The 12,215-nt window shown below is 33.7% G+C and overlaps 1 protein-coding gene across 9 annotated transcripts in view; it reads right to left on the bottom strand.

The window, feature by feature from the left end:
- Nucleotides 1-12,215, bottom strand: part of BCAS3 (BCAS3 microtubule associated cell migration factor) — a 709,394-nt gene that overhangs the window by 506,474 nt on the left and 190,705 nt on the right. For all 9 annotated transcript variants that reach the window (XM_019027610.4, XM_019027611.4, XM_019027606.4 and 6 more), the window contains exons 8-9: nt 11,648-11,755; nt 5,504-5,580 (exon numbers count right to left, since the gene is read on the bottom strand). In XM_019027610.4, coding sequence (XP_018883155.1) covers nt 5,504-5,580; nt 11,648-11,755 — 185 coding nt within the window. The remainder of the gene's footprint in view (nt 1-5,503; nt 5,581-11,647; nt 11,756-12,215) is intronic.

Below are 12,215 nucleotides of genomic sequence, written 5' to 3' on the forward strand. Positions count from 1 at the left end.
ATAAGCATATAAAACATTAAATACCATTTCACAGATTTGTTTAACCATCATACAGCTGATTAAGGACTCTCATAAGGTTTTATGAGTTTTTAGTTTAAAATGAATTTCATGAGTACTGCCATTCTAAGACTCAATGGGTGAGAATTGTGTGCAGAGAATGAAAAAGTCACAAGTTAGTTCACTGCATATATATTCACTGAGTGTCCACTATGTATCCAGCACCAGCACATGCCCTAAAAACATCATAGTGACCTTTTCCATCTTATGGAGAACTCAGAAAAACAAAGATAGGTTTAACTTTTAATGTAAGCTGAACTTAGAACTCACACTAACCTATCGATGAATTCTCATAAATATTACAAACTTGTTTGTTTCTTCACATAAAAGCAGAGCTCCTCTTTCAAAACTTAAAGATAACTTTGCATTTTAAAGTAAACTTTGCATTTCCATTTGTTCTATTTGTTATTAATCATTAACATAAATGAAGAACACATTAAAACCAAGAAATAACACTAAGATTATAAGAAATAAGTTTTCTCCTCCAAGTAAAAACAGAGGCCAATGGAACAAGATTGCTTACTGTACACTCCTTTGATCTCTCTGGAGACTTCATATCTACCTTTCAATTTAAGAACACTGAAAATGACTGCTAATGACATCTATCGGTCTTTGTCTTTTGTTTTCCTAATCATACATGGGTTTTGGATTTCCACATCAGACAGCTGCTCAAGGCAACTTTTTCTTTATATCCAAATACAAAGGTGTCTCCTTTCTCATCATATTGGATGCGTTCCATTAACAGTCCTCTATCAGCTCTCTTTACCTGTTCCTTCCACCCTTTGGCACAAATTCCCATGATGTTTGCTCTGATGGACACAGCTGTCTCTACTTATTTTACAGTCCCTTCATTGTATTCACATATAACCAATGCACTAAAAAGGTATTATACAAAACCTTTTCAAACTATTTTAGAAGATAACTGCTTGCATGATCAAAACAACATCCTCATTAAGTGGAGATCTTGTCATTCGACATGGGCTATGGTCCTACCTTAAGAACTAGGTACCAATAAATGGAGAAAAACTATGTGCTACAGGCAAATGAACTACCACAAATGCTATCTCAGTATGCCCTGTCCCACCTGCTCCCTACATCCCAGTATCCTATCCTCCAGTCTCTATATCCTATACCTTTCAGTCTAACAGGCAAAACCAGCTTACAGGCATGGGATTCACCTGACAAAAGTTTCAGTCTGTATAAAGGAACAGGGAGAAGAGGAGAAACTGGAGGAAAATAAGATTCTTTCTACTTATGAAGTGGCACCCTTTGTTCCTTAATTTTAAAAATCTGGTCATGGTAAATTTTGTTCTAAATATTGATATAAATCACTTTAGAGGAAGCTGTAATTTCAAAGAAAATCAGCCAAATTCCTTCATTCAAATATTTACAGAATATCATCAATCTTACCAACCTAAAATCATATGTCATATGCATAAATTTGACCCCTAGGGTTTTCAAGAAAAATAATTTGTAACTAAGAATGACATACTTCCTTACAGAAATATGAAATACAATACATTACTACTATTGGTAAGGGTATTTGTAGATGAACAGGTAAGGGGGACCTGTGGTGAAATGCTACATCAAACTGTATCCAGAGTATGAAGAAAGAAATCACAAACATATGTTACTGTTGCTTTCTGAACTTTTTCATATTAAGTGCGTGTTGAAATACATGCAGCATTACCCAAATCAACAAAGTGAACACATATTGAACACATAAATAACAACCAGACAAAAAAAGGACATTACAGATTCCCCAAAGCACACTCTTATACTCCCTTTCAGTCCCTATTCTTCCCAAGACATGCACCATCCTACCTTCTGACAACTATATTAAAATTAAGAACATCTTTCCTCAAAGACATTACTGGCCAGGCATGGAGGCTCATGCCTGTAATTCCAGAACTTTAGAAGGCCAAGGCGGGCAGATCACCTGAGCTCAGGAGTTCGAGACCAGCCTGGACAACATGGTAAAACCCCATCTCTACTAAAAATACAAAAATTAGCCGGGCGTGGTGGTGCCTGCCTGTAGTCCCAGCTACTTGGGAAGCTGAGGCAGGAGAACTGCTTGAGCCCAAGAGGTGGAGGCTGCAGTGAGCCAAGAACATGCCACTGCACTCCAGCCTGGGCAAAAGAGTGAGACTCCATCTCAAAAAAAAAAAAAAAGAAAAAAAAAGACATTACTGGGCTTATATACATAGTTAATTACACTTATTTCCAACATTTATTCCCAGAAATGACAGAATGTACTTTTATTTACTACTTTTTTCAATATTTTAACCATTTAAGTAACATACATTTCAGATTTTATGAAATCCACACTAAATACATTTTAAGGAATGCCCAACCCATGACAGCCAGTATGCAAACATTACTCTGAGAGAATAAGTGATAATCTTTGTGGGTCAGGAATTACTAAAAATTCGTCACTGTGGACCTCCAGCCACTTGACCAGGACTTAACTAAAACCTGCATTTCACTTTTAAAGTACCTTCTACAGTACCACAAACACTGTTGATCCCTCTAGATCTCTTCTTCCTGTAGTGAAGAATTCACAGAATACAAGAGAGACTAATGCTTTAACAAAACTTGTTTCATCTATTCAGTGGTCCAGCAATTCAGGTGGAAGTATTCAGGAATACATGGCAAAGATGTCCCAAAAGGACATTAAGGAAAAAGGAAAGCATGAAAGGCATTAAGAAAGAGTGCTAACAACTCAGTCTCCTGTTCACTTTTATCAAATTTGACTTATGGTTTGTGCTTACTAAAAGTCTGCAGAACAGAATATCCCATTTTCAAAGGGGAAATCCTTTAGAGATAGACAGGAGAGATACTGCAGATACGAGAGAGATACTCAAGAGCTGACGCCTGTGAAGACATAATTTTCTAACAAACTCATCCTTTCCAAAATTTCTGGATTTACCCCAATGTGACCTGTAAGATAGAAATTTCATTCATCTATGCATATATATATGTATATATGTGTGTGTATATACATATATCATTTCTTAAAATATTCACCACTTACTTTTAATTTCCAACTCAGACCTATAAAGATCTGTACTGATCCTATATAAATAATTTTCTTCATCTGATAACTGTTGACAGAGAAGCACTACATTTTCAGACATACTGTTATCACAAACATTTTCATTAACTAAACATTCTGAAAAAGAACCACTTGTGCTTTGAAACCGAACATAATTTTGATAAATGTATTTATCTTTAGTGAACTGGGTTTTATTATTAAAAGAACAAAAAAAATCATTAATATTTTTATGTTGGCAAGGACATGATAGACACATTATGCCTTCCATGGTAAAACTGTATTTCCTCAATCCAAAACAAACTGAGTAACTCTTCTCTCAATGAGAATACTGTCTAGCGGCAAACAGATAGAAAATGTATACAAGATAGAATGTAAGTGCCTTAAGAGAGGCAGAGATGACATACTACAAAAGCATTCCAAAAGGGTGTTGGTTAACAAATGAGGTCTGTTATCAAATAAATATGGGAAATTAAGAAATGTATCAAATAAATTTAAACAGACAAAATACTAATCACCATTGCTAGTCTCAACAGAAGGTAGCATTTCCTAAGCATATTTGACCAGGGCATCCTGATTTGCAAAGTATGTTGAAAATCTAATGTTCTACAAACAGACAGTGGGAAATGTTATCTTTAAGGGATTTAGAAGGAGAAGTTTCTGTAAGCTAAAGGGGTGAAGAAAGACTTCATATAAGAATTACTATCTACACTGGGCCCAGAAAGATATATAGGATTAAAACATCATAAAGAGAAGGGGTATTAGTGAAAAGGCCATTCTGGTCACGAAGACAAAGGAAAAATGTACCTCCAACAGAATGAGAATAATGAGTGGTTCAAATTAAATGGGACATAAGAAGCATGAAAATTAAGTTGTAGAAAAGATTTAGCAAGGACGCTAAACTTTCATCAAGAAGGTTTTGGTGTACCAAAAACCTTGGGAGTTTCATTGGTAGTAAACGGACAAGATAACCATATATCTGTGTTCGCTCAGGACTTTACAAGTTTACATATATTGATCAGAGTTAAGTCCAGTATGGCAACTGTGCAAATCAAAAGACTGCAGTTTGGATGATAATTATATAATCACTTGGTAATTTTTCAAAGTTCTTATCTTTCAGACGTAGATAATAAATATGTACAAATTAAATTCTATAATGTCTGCAATAAGCTTCAAAATAATTGGGGAAGGGGTATAAATGAAAAAGACTGTCCATTATTTGATAGTTGTTGAAACTAGATAATAAATGCATGGGTGTTCATCATACTACTACTCTAATTATATATATGTATATATTTCCCAAAATAAAAAGTTATTGTTTATGGCCTTTACAGGAAAAGAAATGGCATATCTGTGGCACTAGAAATTTAATTAAGATACAATATTTTTGCCACAGCACTATATTATTACATGTTTACATAATAGGCCAAATTATTGAAAATTGAAGACATTTATATATTTAAGATACATTTAACCATTTTAAGATGACTAAAAACACATTTTTTCTGCAAGAACTTTAAATTTCAAATAGCAATAAAAACTAAGAAGAATACATACACTATTCTCTCTTCTAAGTAAAAGGTTTTTTCACTCTTTTCTCTGTCATATATGGTTTAAATTGAGAAATTATAGTAAAATTGGTAATATGAAACTGCTAAATTGCTTTCTTTGAAAATGTGTCAACTTCTATACTGATTCTGCCAATATATTTTCCAAGCCTTTACGTGTTTACATTTTTTTCCATCATACAGAAAATCTGTAAGTTGACCCAAATGAGGACTTACCACAAATTCTCCTATTAGAAAATCTCAAGCTGCCAAATACTCCCACAGAAAAGCTGCAAATATTATCAATTTACAAAAACAAACAAAACTTTCAAAGGAAATTGTGCTTACAGTTTTATAAGTACATAAGTTTATTTAACAGTATTGAAGATTTTTAAACACTCTTTTAAAATACAAGTCCTTATTCGAAAAATATATTTTTTTCACCTTTTGGTTAAATGACAGATACTAATGTTAGTAGAAACAAATTTTGCTCATATGTAAAGGTATAATGTATAAAAGTACGGTATGTTAAGCAATTTAACAACTGTTTTGAAAGTATGAAACAGCTATATGAAACTAAATCACAAACTCAAGGAGAGTATGTAAGGAGAAAGTGAGGTAACCCACAACAAAGCTTGCTTAGTAATATAAAGAAAATGTGTTGGAAAGTTGAAAATATATATCATACAAGAATATTACTCAATGAGAATAGCCACAGAATCACAAGAAAATCATCAAAATTGAAAACATTAAGTACTGTTGAGAAAATTACAGTTAGTTTGCTGATTGTGTCAAGTAAGTAGTATAAACCCAAAGGCATAAGAAGGGAAAAAAAATTGGTACATACTTGTGACAAAGAATTTCTTCGTGAAAGTACAGCTATCAAAGGCAGCAATTTTCTCCTGCAAGACTACGACAAGGATCCTAAAATTAGAGAGAGAAAAAAAACAGAAAGAAAAAAAGTGAATGTGAAATTCTGTAAGTGGAATCAGAAATGCATTATATCGTCTAGATGAAAACAAGTGCCTACTAATGCAATTTTAAAATTAAACATTTCGTATAATATTTAGGCTAGAAACTTCTGCCTCTTAAAATGTGTAAAAATATAAACCACAAAATCCTGTATATAAATAAGATAGAGATGACTAGAAGCAAAGTGATGGAAGAAAAAACTACCACCTCAAAAAATGTTTGTCTTTTAATAGTTTTGTTTCAGCCAGGCATGGTGGCTCATGCCTACAATCCCAACATTCCTGGAGGCCAAGGCAGAAGGATCACTTGAGCCCAGGAGGTTGAGACCAGCCTGGGCAACAAAGGAAGACCCTGTCTCTATAAGAAATAATACAAATAAACTAGCCAGGTGTGGTGGTGTGAGCCTGTAGTCCTAGTTACTCAGGAGGCTGAGGCAGGAGGATCACTTGAGCCCAGGAGGTCAAGACTACAGGGAGCTACGATCGCACCACTGCATGCCAGCCTGGGCAACAGCAAGATCTTGTCTCTAAAAATATGAATACACAAAGTAAAGTTTTGTTTTCATTTATTTTTGAATCGAATAAGTCTACAGTAAAGATGGATAAGATCAAGCCCAGCACAGTGTTGCACACCTGTAATCCCAGCTACTCAAGAGGCTGAGGCAGGAGAATCACTTGAGCCCAGGAGATTGAGACCAGCCTAGGCAACATAGTGAGATCCTATCTCAAAAGGAAATGAAAAAAAAAAGAATGGAGAAGATAATAAATTGTTCGCTATCTACTAAAGTGTTTTTCCAGTGATGTTTTAGTCATGGTATTAAAGATAAAACGGATTTATGTAACCCATCACTTTAAGTTTAAATGGCGGATGAATTTCCCAACTGCTACTCATAAATATAAGTCATTTCTGATTGACTCAATATAGTAAAATTCACTAAGAATCTGTAAAAGCAGTATTTTTCTCAATGCCTAAGATTTACAGATAATTAGAAAATAATTTAGTTATAAACACTTTTTTAAAGCAAAATTCCTAAAATACATCCAAAGCCACCACTTTATATTGTGCTATCCTTGCAGTATATTAATATAAATAGCCAAGCTTAATATTTACTTCAAAAAATCAAATAGGGATTATAATTGTTACTAAATATTTAACAAACTAATAGCTTATTTTTCAAAATTGGAGGCTGGTAAATCTGAGCAACAGATGCTAATATGAGTATAAAAAAAGGAAAATGTATTATTTCATATGCATGCTTCATTAATTTTGTTCATCTTTAAAAACAACAATTTCATTTACTGATGCAGAATAATTCTAATGAGTGACTACTGTTGGATCCTTGCAATTCTTTTTTCTAGCTGGGCCTGTTAAAAACTTTTCTATATATATTTTACTGGGTTGCTTCTTACTAATAAGTGATAATTTGCTATATATGTGTATGTGTACTCTGAATACACAAAAAGGTAGAGATAATATCCTTATAAAAGAGATAATATGAAATTTTAGAATTACTCAATTGTAAATTCCATTTCTGTTCTGTTACTATACTAAAGCCTCAAACCACCTTGCCTACATATTATATCAACTTAATACCCTTTTAATGCCCTGATAGAAGAAAAGGCATTTCCATATCTAATTACCAATGTCTGTACTATTCCTCTACACACAGCGTTTGACAGAAAATATCAAATAATGAAACACACACACAGCCACAAAAATGCACCATTATTAAGAGTCAATGCAACCAAAGAGAAAGTACTTATGGGGTGTGTGTGTGTGTATGTGTGTATATACATACAGATATATACATACAGATATATATGGGTGTGTGTGTGTGTATGTGTGTATATACATACAGTTATATACATAGAGATATATATGGGATGTGTGTATATATACATACAGATATACAGATATATATGGGGTGTGTGTGTGTATGTGTGTATATACATACAGATATATATGAGGTATGTGTATATGTGTATATACATACAGATAGATATGGGGGTATGTGTGTGTATGTGTGTACATACATAGATATATATGGTGTATGTGTGTGTATGTGTGTATATACGTACAGATAGATATGGGGGTGTGTGTGTATGTGTGTATATACATAAAAATAGATATGGGGTGTGTGTCCATGTGTGTATATACATACAGATATATATGGGGGTGTGTGTATATACATACAGATATATACATACAGATATATATGGGGTGTGTATGTGTGTATATATATACATACAGATATATATGGGGTGTGTGTGTATGTGTGTATATACATACAGATATATACATACAGATATATATGGGGTATGTGTGTGTATGTGTGTATATACATACAGATATATACATTCATATATATGGGGTGTGTGTATGTGTGCATATACATACAGATATACATATAAGTATATATACACACATACACATGCACATATATACACACACTATATACACACACATGCATATAATATTCTCATTCCTTCTCATAATTTATTTTATAAACATAGAATATTTAAAACTAGAAACTGTCAGACTGGATAATGATACCATATTATGTCTACACCAACGAATTGAAACACACAACTAGCTTAAAACTGAAAAATGGAAAAATACATACCATACATATAGTAACAAAAGAGCTGAAATGGATATATTATTATCAGATAAACATTAAGAACAAGAATATCACTATTAACAAAGGATGGTTCATAAAGGGTCATAATAACCATAAATATATGTTAAGCCAATGACAGAAACTCAAAAGATTTAAGAAAAATAGAATAACAATCCTACACAAATTATCATAGAAAATTCCAAAAAAAGAAATACCTTCCTAAGGGTCTAATGAATGGAACAAAAAAACAGACAAGGCATAATAAAAAAAGAAAATATACGTGAACCTCACGAACATAGCTGCAAAAATTAAATCCAGGAATATATAAAAAGGATTATAGATAATTACCCCTAGGGTGAAACCCAGGGTGTAAGAATGGTTTAACACTGGGAAATCATCCAATTTAACAAATTGAAAAGGAAAAACATGATCATCTTCATATTGACTTCACTAAATACAATGCCTGGTTATGCAAAAACAAAAACAAAAACAAACAAAAAAAAAACCCTGGCAAACTAGAAAATAAACTGCTGAACTTGATAATCAACACATACCCCACGCTACTTCCCTATAAATAAACCTACAGCTGGAAATATAACCAAATCTCTAGGTAGACTGATCAAGAAAATAGAGAGATTGGGCACAGTGGCTCATGCCTCTAATCCCAGCCCAAGGCAGAAGGACCACTTGAACCAGGAGTTCTAGCAGCCTGGACAACACAGTGGGACCTTGTCTCTACAAAAAAAATGTTAAAAAAAATTAGCGAGGCGTGGTGGCACATGCCTGCAGTTCCAGCTACAGGGAGGCTGAGTCAAGAGGATTGCTTCAGCTTGGGAGTTTAAGGAGGCAGTGAGCCGTGATGGTGCCACTGCACTCCAGTCTGGGTGACAGAGTGAGATCCAGTCCTCCCAACTCCAAAAAAGGAAAAGGAAATAGAATTCATAAATTACCTACATCACTAGATAACCTACAGTCATTAAATTAGCAATGTAGGAATATTACAAACAACTAAATTCCAATAAATCAGAAGACTTAATGGACAAATGACTGGGAAGACATTGTCAAAACTATTGATAAATTATCAAAACTAATAAATGACAAATTATCAAGACAAATTATCAAAACTTGTGCTAGAAAGAACTTTAAAGTCTTAATAGACTTGTAAATATAAAATAAATTGAATTTGTAATTGAAAATGTTCCTACAAATAAATGGTATTATCTTTCATGGTTAGAGTTAGAATTCACATGGCATCGTTTTTTGTTGTAGGAGTCAAGACTTGAGTTTTTTCTGTATCAATATCTGAGTGCTAGAGCAATATTTATTGAAAAAACTTACCTGCAGCGGAACCTTTATAAGTCACATGTCCATAGAGGTTGTGTGTGTCTAATCTGAGATTCTACTCTGTTGCATTGGTACACTTATCTATATTTTCATTAGCATCAGACTTTATAAATTACTGTTTTATTGGGGGGCTACAATGGAGGAGTGATAAGTGTTCTGAGTCAGTGTTGCTACCTTGTTTCAGTAAGGTTTACATTATATCTTCTCTTTATTACATTTATTTATTTGAAGACTTATTACCCTTAACATTCCCTGCCATACTGCCAGAAGGAATTTTCAAGGATACATCTGTTCCTGCACACTTCCGGAGACCCTTTTGATCCCTTAGTGCTTTAAACTACTAGGTCTCCAACAGAGCCTATGCTTCTGGGAGTGAACCACAGTTTACTTATGTCCCTTCTGCACCAATAAATTCCCACCATAGTCTCCTTTCTGCCATATCATACACTCTTGTCATATCACCTCTTGCTAGGGCTCCCGAATAAGCTCCACCTTCCTCAAATTTAAAATTTCTAGTTGTAGTATTCACTCTTGTGCAGTTATGAATTAAGCATGGGCTACAGGTGATTTTATATGCGCCATTTATTGATACGTACGGTTTCTGGAGAATGAGGAGCAATTCAGATATAGATGACTACATTTATCTGTGGGGGACCTGAAACCTTTAAATAAAGTACCTAAGCAACTGAGCAACTATATTTTGCGATTACTTTTCAGATGATATACAATTACAGTTTTGATTTCCTCTTTAAAATGGAGCAAACACTTTAAATTAAAGAGGAAAGTAAATAAGAGAGTTTTGTGTTGTTGTTTTTTGACTTCTAGTATATTTACGTAATTGAAATACAAGGAAGCTGTGGTCTAAAAATCTTCTCTGTGCTTTTTAGTATGTGTTCACATTATTTTTTGACCAAATAATACATAATCAAGTTTGTGACAGCACAAAGGACAGTTCAGGGTTAAGTATGTCTGCAGGATCTACCCATTCAATAACGTTGTTTAACACTTCTATACCCTTCTGACCAACTTGATGTGTCATAGGACAATCATATTATTCTAGCAATAATATATTGGGTATTTTTCCTACATCCTATAATTTTCATCTTTATATACTTGAATTCAAATATTTCTCTTATTAGTATCAAAACCCACCTTCCTTTTATTTGTATTTTTAAGTATGTCTTTGCCCTCCTTCTACATTCAACCTTACTGAGTCACGTTTCAAAACATCTCTTTAAACTCTAACCTGTGAGTTTTTTGCTTCACTTAAATTTATTGAAATGGCAGAAAACAATTTATTTTCTATATTTCAGGTGTTTTGCTTTTTAATGGCATGGAAGATTTATACGAGGCATGTAAGAGCTAATGATCAAGATATTTACCATCCCAGGGCTTCAGTTTGCTTAAATGGAAAAGGAAAGTGCTGAGTGATAGAAGATTCCTAAGGTTCCCTTCTCCTCTAATGTTCTGTGATTAATTTGTCATTAGCAGTAGAGGTCACATAGAAGTTCAAGATAGATCTGAATATTTTCCCAGCAATTAAATGAAATAAATTTTAAAGGATACAAATTAGTCTAGTCCCTATTTTAGCTCCACTGTGAAGTGTGAAGGAATAAAAATATTTTAAAGCATTTTTTTATAGTTCAGGAACATGCTTTTCAAAAATTTTGGTGGGTTCTCACAGCAAAACTACATTTCACATCATAAATCAGCATACACAAAATACATATAAAAAGCTACATTAAAATATTTCTCAAAACCATACTTAACCTTTTTAAGTTTTCTCAGATACTTTCTATTCATTTCCATTTTGTTTTACAAATGCTTGTTATATCCCACTAAACTGAATTCACAATTCCCTAATGGATCAAGACTAGAAGTCTGAATATATTCATCAAGAAATCTTAGAGTTATTCCACTGAACAGAATTCAGAAGGTGTTTCCTTGAGATTTTTAAAAATAAATCTAAGTTAGTCATTGAAACTGGTAGAGTTCTCCATGCCCAGGAGAGCATGTTTCTTATTTTACACAAGAAACACATGAAAAAATCCTTACCGTTTATTGCAATGGAGATCATAAATAGGTGTCTTAAATTGAATGGACTTGACCATCTCCCCAGTACGAAGTGAATACAGATCCACACAACAGTACGGTGGGCTTGTGCTAAAAAAGAAAAAAGAAAGAAAAATGTCATTTTTTTAAAAAAGAAAGACCAATAATCTCTATACTTTCTCATTAACATAATATTCAAACCTCTGATTAACAAGATATTAGTAAATTGATTCAAAACTTATCCCCAAAATGATCATAATACATCCCTTATTTTATTCAACAAGTTAGGAATGCAAAATTTGGCGAAGAAAAAAATATCACTCACCAAATTAGTACTACACAGAAGAAAAATGATATGATTAGGCCGGTGCAGTTACTCACACCTGTAATCCCAGCACTTTGGGAGGCTGAGGCAGGTGGATCACGAGGTCAGGAGTTTGAGACCAGCCTGGCCAACATGGTGAAACCCTGTCCCCACTAAAAAAATACAAAAATTAGGCGGGCATGGTGGCATGTGCCTGTAGTCCCAGCTTCTCTGGGAGGCTGAGGCAGGAGAATCGCTTGAACCTAG

Source organism: Gorilla gorilla, chromosome 4 (genome assembly GCF_029281585.2).
Source record: "Gorilla gorilla gorilla isolate KB3781 chromosome 4, NHGRI_mGorGor1-v2.1_pri, whole genome shotgun sequence".
Lineage (NCBI taxonomy): Eukaryota > Metazoa > Chordata > Mammalia > Primates > Hominidae > Gorilla > Gorilla gorilla.